The sequence below is a fragment of the Gobius niger genome, assembly GCF_951799975.1.
Source record: "Gobius niger genome assembly, chromosome: 11".
NCBI classification, from domain to species: Eukaryota; Metazoa; Chordata; class Actinopteri; order Gobiiformes; family Gobiidae; genus Gobius; species Gobius niger.
In genome coordinates this window covers 14,408,480-14,421,310 of record NC_136862.1, presented here as the reverse complement: position 1 = coordinate 14,421,310, position 12,831 = coordinate 14,408,480, and the positions used below count along the sequence as shown (strand labels likewise).

At 40.1% G+C, this 12,831-nt stretch overlaps 1 protein-coding gene across 2 annotated transcripts in view; it reads right to left on the bottom strand.

The window, feature by feature from the left end:
- gabrb4 (gamma-aminobutyric acid type A receptor subunit beta4) overlaps window positions 1–12,831 on the bottom strand; it is a 49,753-nt gene that overhangs the window by 20,876 nt on the left and 16,046 nt on the right. For both annotated transcript variants that reach the window (XM_079566157.1, XM_079566158.1), the window contains exon 3: window positions 2,076–2,143. In XM_079566157.1, coding sequence (XP_079422283.1) covers window positions 2,076–2,143 — 68 coding nt within the window. The remainder of the gene's footprint in view (window positions 1–2,075; window positions 2,144–12,831) is intronic.

Here is a 12,831-nt window from a genome sequence, read left to right as displayed (position 1 = left end):
TAAAACGTGGAACAATCCGTCACTATGATCAGGTTTTAAATTTGTTTTGTGCTCGAAAACATGAATCACGAGCCTTAACCTGGAGGATTTGCGGGATTACAGAACTTTCAACGTGCTCCTCGTGTTTGTAGTGGGTTATCAAAGCATTTGGAAGATGGCATAATGTACTTAAACGCACTTAAACCTTTAGTCGGGCTACCGGTACTCAAAGCAAAGCAGAAACACTCTCCACGGAGACAAGTGGGTGATGTCTCGCTCTCAGCAAAGTTACGAAAGTTATGAGTCTGAAGAGCAGTGAGCCCAGATATATACTGTAGGCTATATATTTGTTTTCGTCGACAACATTAAGGAATGCTTTTTATTTTATTTATCAGGTGATGTTACCGCCATCCACCACCTGTAAGTTGTGCGTTTACATACTTTCAGAAACTACAAGGTCTTAGCTTTTAAATGAGGTGTTGCACTGGCCTGTATAGGCTGTAAACAGATCTGTAAAAAACGTGATAAAAAGCAATAAAATGGACAAAAGCACAACAAAAAAGCGTCAAATAATAAATAAAATGTGACAAAAAAAGCAACAAAAATCTATCAAATAAATTTGAGAAAAATGTGACATAAACGCAGCAATCGGTTTTGTAGGTCTTAGCTTTCAAATGAGGCATTGCACTTATAGGCTGTAAACAAAAATGCAACGAAAACGTGAGCGAAAGGTGAATAAAATGTGTCCGAATTTCGAGAAAAACACAACAAAGATGTGACAAGAAAGAAACTAAAAAGCCACGATAATGTGTCAAAACTGACAAAATGCGACAAAAAAAATTTGGATCAGTTTTGTAGGTCTAAGTAGAAGTGAAAAAACGGCAGTTGTAGCTAGTGCTAGCTAACCGTTAGCATTAGCCCGATGCTAACATGAAGCATCAAGTTAGCATTCTCCGTTATTTATGTATTTATGGGCTGTTGAACCACTTTGCTCCTCTCTATGTCTTTGTATCTTTATTTAGTAGAAAACTATATTCATAATTCAGCATTTGTTAAAGTACTTTTTGAATAATTAAAGAAAGTTTAGATTTTTCTCCAAGTTGTTTTCCCCCTTAACAGTTTTCAAACATGACCATATAAGGGCGATTCCAGAGATGCCGCCTGTATAAGGTGCTATCACACACCGGCTCATAAGATCTCGGAGGTGCATAAGGCTTCATCATCAGCAAACAAAACAAACAAAAAAAAACAATCGACCTCCAGCTGGTATGGACACATGCTCATTTACGTCTCCGCACATTCAGAGCGCATTCAAACCCATTCACGTCTGAAAATCGTGTCTTTTCCCCGACGCGTCTGACACCACTCGAATGCGGCGTTTGTCTTGTCTTCGGTGGGTCGCCATGGCAACCTCCCCTGAGTCACAGGTGCCGATACAGATGTTGAAATATTGGATGGAAAAGAGATCTTTGGAGAATATTCAAGGGTGGGGGGGGGGTGCACTTACTGTAGAGCGAACGCGTAACATGCTTTTAATGATAACTTTGACCGATTCTGCCGCAGTTTGATATGTAGCAGTCGGCCTCAGTCATCAGGAGAAGTGGATTTACTTATGAATATGCTGGGGAAAAAAATCTTCTGTCAGATTGGGTGAGGTCAGTTCGGATTGCTGTGTGTAGAAATGATGTTGAGAGAAAACGTTGTATAAAGAAGGGCTTGTGTGGGGGTTGGCTATGTGACGAACTGTGCCACTCTGAGTAATATAAAAGAGCCAGTGCTTAGAGACACAGTGACGTCACCAGACACCAGCCATATTGCTTTCTTCTCTGCTCAGCCTGCTCCTCTCACCAGCCTTTTGTGTTGCACTTTATCTTGTGAAGTACTGTGGGAATCTGCGACTGCGATAATCAGTTGGCCATTTCAATGTGTTTTGCCTCGTCGTCAAGTGGGGAGCGGAATTACTGGAAGGATTTGGCTTTGGTTTCTGTCGTAGTAGTTTTTTAGCCGATGAAATATGGTGAAAATAACGCAGGGCCGACACGTTTTGTTCTGTTTGGGCTTGACAATGACAAATAAGGAAACGTGCAGCTACTTACCATGTTGACTTCTGATATGGAGTCTATGCTGGCTATGTTGATGCTCATTCCTACGATGACTGGAGGACCTGTGGGAGAGAGAGATAAAGGGAGTTTAGAAGGGGGAAAAACAAGAAAAGGAAAACGGAACTTAAAAGAAAGGCTTGGTAAGATAGTTTCAGTCAATGTCCTGGTAGGTTGTGTTAGGCAAAAAAAACAACTATATTTTGTATTGGTGTCTTTGCATAAATAATATTAAAACAACAGTGTATCGGGTCTTCTCAACCTCAATCCAAGAAAAAAAAAATCTACTGCTTTGATAATACAACCTGCCCGAAACCATGATGCAATGGGGGTGAAAGATGTCCAAACAAAAATACAACAATATACTAACAATAATGATGGAGTTGTTCCAGGATTAAGCCAATAGAGCAGTGGTTTGTGATCCCCAAGGGGGTAAAGCACTGAGCCAGGGGTCCCAAGATGATCTCAAAATAAACCAAAAATAAAAAGGCTGACAGCACAGGTTTGTGAACTTAGGTCAAATATTAAATTTTGCTTGATATTTATACATATGTTTTAAAATGATTGTTCACATGGTAATTTTTATTGGTGGAGGCCTGAAAGTTTGGGAACCCCTGCTATAGAGAGGTAAAAAAACACCAAAAAAAACACATAGACGTGCAGGGAAGCCTCAGCAGTGCCCATGCTATAGTTTCAGAACATATCGTGACCATACAGTGTCATAGACGTATAGACAAATTCTTGCACTATTTTTTTTTAACGGAATGGCAAAAATGAATCACAAATCATTGCATCATATCTCTCATTTCATATACACTTAAAATCAGGGGCGGGACTTCTTTTCCCCGATTAATTACGATTAACTAGTGTGATTAAAAATATCTAAATTAATATTTTTAGACACGTTTTCAGTTTGCTTTTTCCTGCAAGACCTTCTTTATTCACACAGTTTATCCGACATAAACTTTTTGAAAAAAGATCATTCCCCAAAATAAATCATCATCTTGTCTTTGAAGTGTTTGAAATGATCACACATGCCTCACATCCCCAGGAAGTTAAACTGGAGGAAAATACAAAGGAGAATCTAAAATAAACCTCTAAAAAATAAGCACAACCCCCTAAATAAATAATGCGTGAATGTGATTAATTGCGATTAATGAATTACAAAGGCCATAATTAACTCCATTCCCACCACTACTTAAAATGTATATACTCATCTATCACTATCTATGATATCATTTAACTTATATAAATATTATTTATAAAGACCAGCACTGCACTAAAACTATGCATTATGCACACGTGTCTTCAGCACATTCATGAAATATGATTTAAGCGGACGCTGCCCCCGTCGCGGTGACAAAGCCGATGACAATCTCGGGGCGGAAAGTGCATGTGAAGATCAGTTACTCAGCCGCCCTCATCCAGACGCTGGAGTTTCTGGTCTAGCAGTTCACACGGCAAATGTGCATGATTATACAGTACGTAAACAGCTTTTCCCATGGACTTTCCTAACATGTGCAGTGAACACTTACCCCGATGCAATATTCAAACAGCCGAGATTATCCATTCACAGACTACGAGCAGACACAGCCAATGACCCCCCTCCCGAGCCCGCTTCTTGCTTATTACACTATAATGTCACTGTGATACATTGCTAACCCAAACATAATTATACGTGTCAGCGAGTTTTTTTATTCATCCAAATTTAAGAGGTGTTGCCCTTTCCGATTGTGCTCCCTGCGTCACGCCGGGATTATATTGAGTAAGGCTGACCAGCACATGCGTATGTAAATTGTAAATTGCTGACAAATGAAGCGTGGAAAAGCAAAACACTTGCATAAAAACAAAAGGGGATTATACTTTGATTATACTTTGCACTCCGCAGATGTGTTTCCATAGGAGGTCTTGCGTCCGGGTATGTGTAGTCAAGCATATCGGTACGTTTAGAGGTTGCAATGTGCTTCGGCCAAGTCCCCACAGACCAATAATTTAATTACTACACGCCATGCTACAGTAACGTTTCAGCGTTTTCAAGGAATACCCGCTCCGAGATTTTGTCTGTTTGTTTATCTATAAGCAAGATAACAAAAGGTCAAGGGAAAGCGATTTGGGCTTTGCGACTGTACAGCATTACAGCTTTTGGCCCCTGAACCACGACAGCAGCACAAGTGTAGTCTCAGCACTACGTTTTGAATTTGTTTTGTAAAAGCACTTTAAAGTTGAGGCACTGCATTTGTGAGTTTTCTTTAGACTTGTATATTCTAAGATAAATCATCAACACTAAAAGTCACGTTGTCAAAATGGCTCATCTTTGACCTAAACGGGGGCACATCAAATCTAATGCTCTTGTCAGGCTTTGAAATCTCTGAGAATGATGACTACATACTTGAGTGGTGGTGATGCTATAGGTGCCAGACAGCGCCTGAGCCATGACAGTGTACTAAAACAGCTCCACCCTTTTCTAAACATGAAAAGCCTATACACACATTCTGATCACTGTGTTGTTAAAAATACATTCACAGATGTCTCCCACACCAAAGCTGCCAATCTGCACTCTGCCCTTACTAACTCTAGAGTGTCAGGGAAGTAACCGCACACAGCTTTGTCTTTGATTAATACACTATGTCAGATAGGCTTTCAGACTGTTATCTATAGTACAGCACGTGTTTAAAGGTGGTCTTAAGTAACAAACATGAATTTATTTGATCTATTACATTTTGAGGCATTTGTTCTCAGGGTCGAAAACCACAAAATGCTGCCATTGGGATCACAGAGGAAAATGAGGCATAGAAAGGAAAGAAACAAGACAAACTCCTGAGTTTAAGTAAAGCTGCAGCTCGAATCATGACAAATGGATTGATAAAATAGTCACCAATTAATCTAAAGTGGGCATGTCATGCATATGGAGCTTAAAGCAGAACTCAGTAACTTGTTTACATTAATAAATGCTTTCCACAGTCCCTCTGGGGGTAATACAAGTGTTACTGGGGTGATTGGAGGGTCTTTCATCTTCCCAGGTGTCTCTGGCCAGAAAAAACACAACTTCCCTGCCTCCGGGTTGGAGCACCAATACACACAGTAATGGGATCACAACGAAGCTAACAGGCTAACGGGCAAAGCTAACTGCGGGCTAGCGCCACTTAAACAGTATTTACAGCTAAGTTTGAGTGGAAAAAAAAAAAGATCGCCAATATGTAATTGGATGCACAATATCCCTCTCTCCCTTTGTCTTTTTTGTGTAGTGTAGTAAGTGTAGTATTTACTCTCAAGGACAATTAATGAGTAAAAAACAATGGCCGCTGGCTGCTCTTTTATGCCCATGACACTGGAGGCCGCCATTGCTCTGCCATTGCTGTAGTACCTCCATATCGCCGCTAGTTCCCCATTGAAAAGCATTGGAGTTTAGATACCTTAAAAACAACTTTAACGCCTGGTTTCAATTTTTTCCACACTAGACTAGGCTAGATATTCCTCCTGAGATAACGCTGGGTTAGTCACAAATTAAGAAACCAGGCAGGTTTTCGTAAGAAGAATTTTAGAAATCTCGTGTACTTAATGAGGGTTGGACTCTTAGCATTGGAGCAGCGCGAGCTACACGTCACGCAAGGGCCGAGTCTACAGTGAAGATCCCACCCGTATGCCCTTTTTTAGGAACATGCTTCGCCAGAGCCGGGGAGGGGGAGTCTGTAAATCCGCCATGAATTCCCCCACGACCGTAGTCATTATGTTAAACGGGGAGGAGTGAGCAGAACTCCTCCCAGCTGTCCATTTATATATACAGTCTATGGTAAAAAACTGCAACATGCTACGAGACCGGCAGTGCCGCTTATGGCCTCTAGGGGCATGAGTCTCTCTTAGTACTGCTTTAAAAATAGACTTAAAACCTTATTATGATATGTGATATTTTACGTTTGATCATTTGTAAATATATCTCTGTAAGTAAAATGAAAAAGGTAATAATGAAATGCAGGCAAAAGAGCTGGTGAAAATCTTAACTGGGGCTCCTCCTGCTGGCAGTTATAGGAATCATTTTCTTAAACAATAACTTCCAGGTTGGATACGCCATGGTTGGCAGCTCCGGCCGTGCGTGATAAACACACCTCAAGTACAGAACAGCTCAAAATCGATAATGTTGCATCAGGGGCTTTCACAATGTGGAGGGCAGTTTTTTGGGTTAGAACAACAACGCATTTGTAATCAGGAAGTACAGAGCGAGGCGCTGACGCCGTAGAAGAAGAAACAGCTACATTTAACAGCGTTGTCCGAAGATTAAACTCAAAACTGTGTGAATGTCGTGAAAGACTAGGTCTGTCTTTGACGAGGGAACAACGCTAGTACTATAATAAAGAGCTCACTCAGTCAATTGATGATTTTCTTGTGCTTTGTTGCTAAGTAGGATGTTTTTTCTGTCGTCGTCTCTTTGTCTCTCGTCCATCTCCAGTTTGGCATTCGGCAGGTAATAGCATTTGATCTACAGAATATGAAGTGTTTTGCAATCCTTTTTTTAATGACTTTTTCATAATTTTATTACATTCCTTTCGGTTTTAAGAAAGCTTTTTCTTTGACAACTGCAATGCTGAAGCCCTTATAGAGTCTTTCTGTAGCTGCAGCTCTAGAGTGGCTCAGATTCAGACATTTTAAGGCATAGTGACACATATCAGCTCTTACAATTCATCCACATTAAAATACTGACATACGGCCTCTTGACTAAGACTCTGCTCTTAAACACTGTAATCCCATTTTCTGCCCTCACTCCTCCCATAACGCTGAACCACTAAATGCCCCGAAGCCCTGTCGATTTTCCTGGCCAATCTCCTACAAAAAATCAGGCCATTTTCCATTGCACTCCACGACGACAACCAGTACGAGTTTTCCCCAGAGATGTCAGAGTACATTGGTTTGCTGTGTGAAAACAGACCCCCCCTCTCTCTCTCTCGCTGCTCTCTCTCCTTTGCTGCATATTTTGACCCTACTTTAGTGAAACAGAGGCACTCACTTTGTCAGCGTGGCTTTCTCAAAATAAATCTGCTATCTGAGCTTGCACTTCACAGGCTGGTGAAAATAACCTTCAGCTTTTTTTAAATAAGCACTTTTCCCCCTATGATATATCAAATTGCATTATAACTTTGCCAAAAAACGGCTTCATATTTTTCCTTTTTTTAAATATATATATTTATGTGCAGCAGACAACCTTTTGGGGAATAACACTTTGTCCTAACTTTTCTTTTTTTTTTAAATGTATTCATTACAAACACGTCTCGGTGGTAAACAAAAACTATTCGAGATCAGGCAAAATATTGCAACTTCCTGTTTTACTCATCGGCCCATTAATATGATTGATCACCACAAAGATTGCAATTTTTGGAGAAACACCAACCAGTTTTCTAATCAGTCTTCTGCTAAATTGGAGAAAATTAGATTTGTATGGTAAGAAGTTTGATCAAGTGAGGTAGCTTTTTTATCTTCTTTTTCCCCTTCTCTCTCTCTACTTTCTTTAACCAAACATTAACATGGAACAAAACAGTTTTCCTTGCATGCAGTGTTGGGCAAGTTACTGTAATATACTCTATATTAGTGATTACCACTTTAAAAATGTAATATGTTTGTGTTACATATTACTGTTTCAAAAATGTGAGTTACACTACTGTGAGTTACTTTTGGCTAAATGTAAACTGAATATAGTAATAAAGCCATCGAGCAAAAGTGCAGTCAAAGATTTCTCTTTCCTTCACTTTCCCCCATTCTCATGTGTTTTGTTTTTTAACTACACGCAACTGCAGATCTTATACACCAGTGTCCAACTTGATTCGGTGCTGCATTTCATTTGAGGATTTTTTTTTTTTTTTTTTTTTAAGGGACTATACGGAGTTTAAAAATGTTAAAACTAAGTATTTTCCTCCCCCTACATGTTCCAGCCATGTCCTAATGTGTAGAATGAGCTCAGACCTATTCACTACAACTGCCTCAAGAATCCTGCACTGTCACTCAAAAAGGTATTACTTCGGGTACTAAGCGCCGTCATGCACAAGCTTAATATAGACACTGCAGTTACGCCTAAGACCCGAGGTGGCAGTAGTGAGCATAAAATTACCAACTTGCATCTAGTCTCTTTAAATGCACTTGTAACTCGAGTTTCTTGAAATGTAATGACTAATATATTCCCGTATTTTCTGTAATATGTAACATGTTATATTCCTTAGTTACTGAAAAAAGTTGTACATTTTTGTAACTCGTTACTTTTGTAATATACGTTTCCCCCAACACTGTTTGTATGTGGCAATGGGGATAGGAGAGTTATTTTTTGCCTGGGCACGTTCTTTTTCTTTCTTTTTTTCACTTAGGGGACCAGCCCAAGTCTTCAAGGTCCTATGCAAAATCTTAAAGCAGTACTAAGTACCTCATGCCCCTAGAGGCCAGAAGAACCACTGCAGGTGTCGCAGTAAATACTAGAGTAAATACTACACTGACAGAAAAGACAAAGGGGGAGGGATATTGTACATCCAATTACACAATGGAGATATTTTTTTTCACTGAAACTTGGCTGAAAATACTGTTTAAGTGGCGCTAGCCCGCAGTTAGCTTTGCCCGTTAGCCTGTTAGCTTCTTCTTCGTGATTCTATTAGTGTGTATTGGTGGCTCTGACCCGATGCAGGTAAAGTTGCAATTGTGGTTTTCTGGCCAGAGACACCATCCCATTAACACTTCCATTACCCAGAGGGACTACGTAAAGGATTTCTACTATATTATTATGGGTAAAACTTAATTAAACTAGTGCTGCCGCCTGACCACCAGCGACGTGCTCCTGATTACGAAATAATTGTGGAAACAGTCAGAACGATTTTAATCCAGGGCTGCAGAGCAAATGACAACAACATTACATCTGTCTATACCTCGAAGTGTTTTGCCCGGTGTGCAGCAAGTTAAAAAGGTTCAGCAATCTTTAAATGATCCTTCCAGCATGTTTACATATTGGGAAACATATATCGACCAATTTTATGATGGACTTGCATCAAAACAGGGTAATAAATAAATCCATTTGTAATTACGCTGATGATAAAAAATAAATCTTCACGAAACAGGGCAGCAAGGACATACAAAGTGCATTTATTTCATACGAAGATGAGCTACATAAATTTGAACGTGTGTTGACATTTAATTAGCAACCCTGTGGCCATTTCACATCCGCAAACTACAAATACGTTCAGTGTGGGGGGTAAAATATAGTGCAATTTCTAGAAGCACTTAAATCACGAACAGTGCAGCAATAACTTTGAGCATGATATACCACATAGAGTATATTGCAAGGGTGAGGACATATACGTGGACCCCTGCTCTCACGGGTCGAGATGGACAAAGATGTTATCACAAGGCACTGGTTTACAACAAATTTGGCGTCCAAGCTTGGTGAGCTGACAGTTCTCATGTGCTCAATCCAAAAATCACATTAGTTTTGATCAATCTTGTCAATTTTGAATGGTATTGTGTATATAATGCTTTCTGTCCTGGTGCCTGTCTGTCCACAATTCAGGGGAAGACCGGGGCTGGTCGTAAAACATCATTTGCATTTGTTCACATATTCTGGCACAAAGCAGCTGTGCCTACAAACTAGCATGTGTTGGTGACAATTTATGAAAGCTCTACAGGCACTTTTATTATTTGAAACATAGATCACTTGCCAAAAAATGTGACCTGACCTGATCCAGAAAAAATTATGTAATTTGAGCAAAAATAGTCTAAATCAATTACAAAGTTTAAGACACCTCACAAAAAAGTTTTTTTTTTTCTTGTAACCCAGTGTTATAGATGTCGTTTGGAACTTCATGACCCCTCTGGAAACTGCTTACATTTTCTGTTACACCAACTCAAACAATTTTTCATAAGAAAGATTACATGTTCAAAGCATAATTCGAAACGCAAGCTCATAGCTCCTGCTGGCGTTTTAAAGGTTAGAAACAATGTATCATGTTTAATTCGGCCTGGTCTTGGGGGATCCGCACTTGTGTTTGTGTTTCCCAAACTCTCTTGCTCTTGTGGACTCATCTGTGGGTGCCCTGGGCCTAATTTGTCTCCTCTTTAATTCCCGCTTAATAAGGCTAACATACCTGCAGTGTGAAACTAAACGCTGTAACATTTGCATTACGTGGTTACTGGACGCTGCTGCCTGCCTGATGATCCCCTATGGTAGAGCGTTTATGATTAGTACATCTTCCTCAGCACATCTAAATTGGCTCTGTGTATGGATGATTGGACTGGATCACGACTCGGGGGGATTATTAGCAGCCTTTGAACGTGGCGATCGCTGTTAGCCGCAACTGCTACTGCCGTGTGTCTGTCTCTGATTCAGAAATCAGCCAGTGATGCATCTCGCTATCACTTCTTGTTGACAGTTGCCTGTTTATTCTGGTGCGGCTGTCCCCTTCCCTTTTGCTTATTATCTATGTATGCTGTCCTCTCAGCTTCCAACAATGTGTCGCCACATTCAGCTTCCAGTCTGACAGTCTTCTCTAGCCCGGGGCCAGACAAGCTAAACCGATGTCGTGGGTGGTGAGGCTGCCCTATTTTATGCTTCTTTTTTTTTTCTCTCTTGCTAATGGCATGTTAGAGTACAACACTGCAAGTTCACTACCGGGGTGTGGTCATAAAAAAACTAAAAGCAAACTAAAGATATGGGGTGGATTAGTGTTGGCGTCATAAGGCTAGTTGGACGTGACATATTCCATACATAGCTTGTGCCTGTCCAAGTGCAGCGCTGAGGCTAACAGTGCAACCAGCAAAGGCTACACTCGTAAACAGATGCGACTGCTGCACACAATGCAACAGTCAGAAGGGAGAGTGGTTGCGTGACTGTGCAGGGAGAATCATCAACACAAATGAAAGAGGTCAAATCAAAGAAAAAGGTGATCTGAAAAGCTGCCGACATCAATTTGCTCATGTTTGGGTTCTGATATGGTGCGGGTCATTTGTTTGGCAGGCAGACAATGACTCAGCGCGGATGTCACGCAAAACTGACAGGTATAGGAACATCACACGTGGCCTGACCTGACAAAAATAGCATCTAAAGTACAACAAGATGGATTAGAGTTGGTTCTATTATGGTGCTCAAGCCGCCACAAGGAAGGAACAAAATGACTTTCTCGCTGATACATATCTGGGGTATCTACTTTCAATTACAAACACCAGTTCAACCTGCATTTCAAGATGTGCTTATGGATTCATGTCATACATGTTTTTGAATAGTTTGGAAAGTCTTCCATCCATCCATCTATCTATCTATCTATCTATCTATCTATCTATCTATCTATCTATCTATCTATCTATCTATCTATCTATCTATCTATCTATCTATCTATCTATCTATCTATCTATCTATCTATCTATCTATCTATCTATCTATCTATCTATCTATCTATCTATCTATCTATCTATCTATCTATCTATCTATCTATCTATCTATCTAGTTCCTTGATGTTTCCTAAATGAATACAGTCATATAACAAAATTGCTGGGTGTGTTAAATCTTTTGAAACACAATGTTACGTTATGCCCTAAAATCCGTGTGATTTGATGACCATAACACTCTTGCCTCTTTTATATAAAAACTCTGATAATCAACTCATTGCCTAGCAACAGTGGGCTCCATGGTAACTGAGCAGCTTCTCCCTTCAATGTTACAAGAGGGGCACGATGATTTACCCAGGCATGTCTGTGTTTGCTTTTGTTTTCAATGGACTCTCGTACACTCTCATGAAGCGACAAAAAAACAACAAACAGACCAATATGATGCAGGGTGCGGCACTTCCTCTCCCTCATCTCATCCAGTTCCATTGATTATTTGCATCTCGCCAATAGTGGCCCAAGCACCTACTGTATACTGAAGTACATAAAAAGATGCTCTGCTGACAAGGGCTAAAGACGGCTTTGAAAGTCATCAGCTTGGACTGCAGGAGCTGATAAACATGTTGCCTTTCACGGGGATAGACACACTGTTGTTCAGTTTCAGTGCTCTTGTAATTGTATTATTAATGTTGATTTATGTTTCATGTTTGCACCAGTCCACCAAAGAAAATTCACTGATTATTTCCGTTTCATCAACAAGGGCATTCAAATAAGCCTGATTCTGATTTAGGAGCTGCTTCGCCAAACCTGATCAGTAGTGAAATAAGTCATCCATCTAAATGAATATTGAGAGACATAACACATCCCCAAAACCACTGGCCTTAAAAAGATGTCAGTTCAGTTGTCTAGTTCAGTGTTTTTCAACCACTGTGCCGTGGCACACTAGTGTGCCGTGAGATATTGTCTGGTGTGCCTTGGGAAATTATCCAATTTAACATATAGATGTTTTTTTTTTAAACAAATGCATTATTATCCACAAATAATGTACTGCTTTTGAGTGTCTATGCTGTCTAGTGATCGGCAGAGTAACCATATTATACTCTTCCATATAATGTAGTTAGTGAGACTATGCAGTGTTCCTAGCCAAGACACTTTGATGAGAACATTTTCTGCTGGTGGTGTGCCTCGTGATTTTTTCAATGAAAAAAATGTGCCTCGGCTCAACAAAGGTTGAAAAACACTGGTCTAGTTCACAGTCTAAGCCAGTAGTTCTCAAACTTCTTAAACCAATCAGGCCGCCCGGCTCATAAAATATCGACCTTCCAAGTACCACCAGACCTAGATCAGATAAAAACCATCAGCAGCTTTTAACCATCCAACTTATGTTGGCAGAATCAAAAGTATAGTGTCTAAA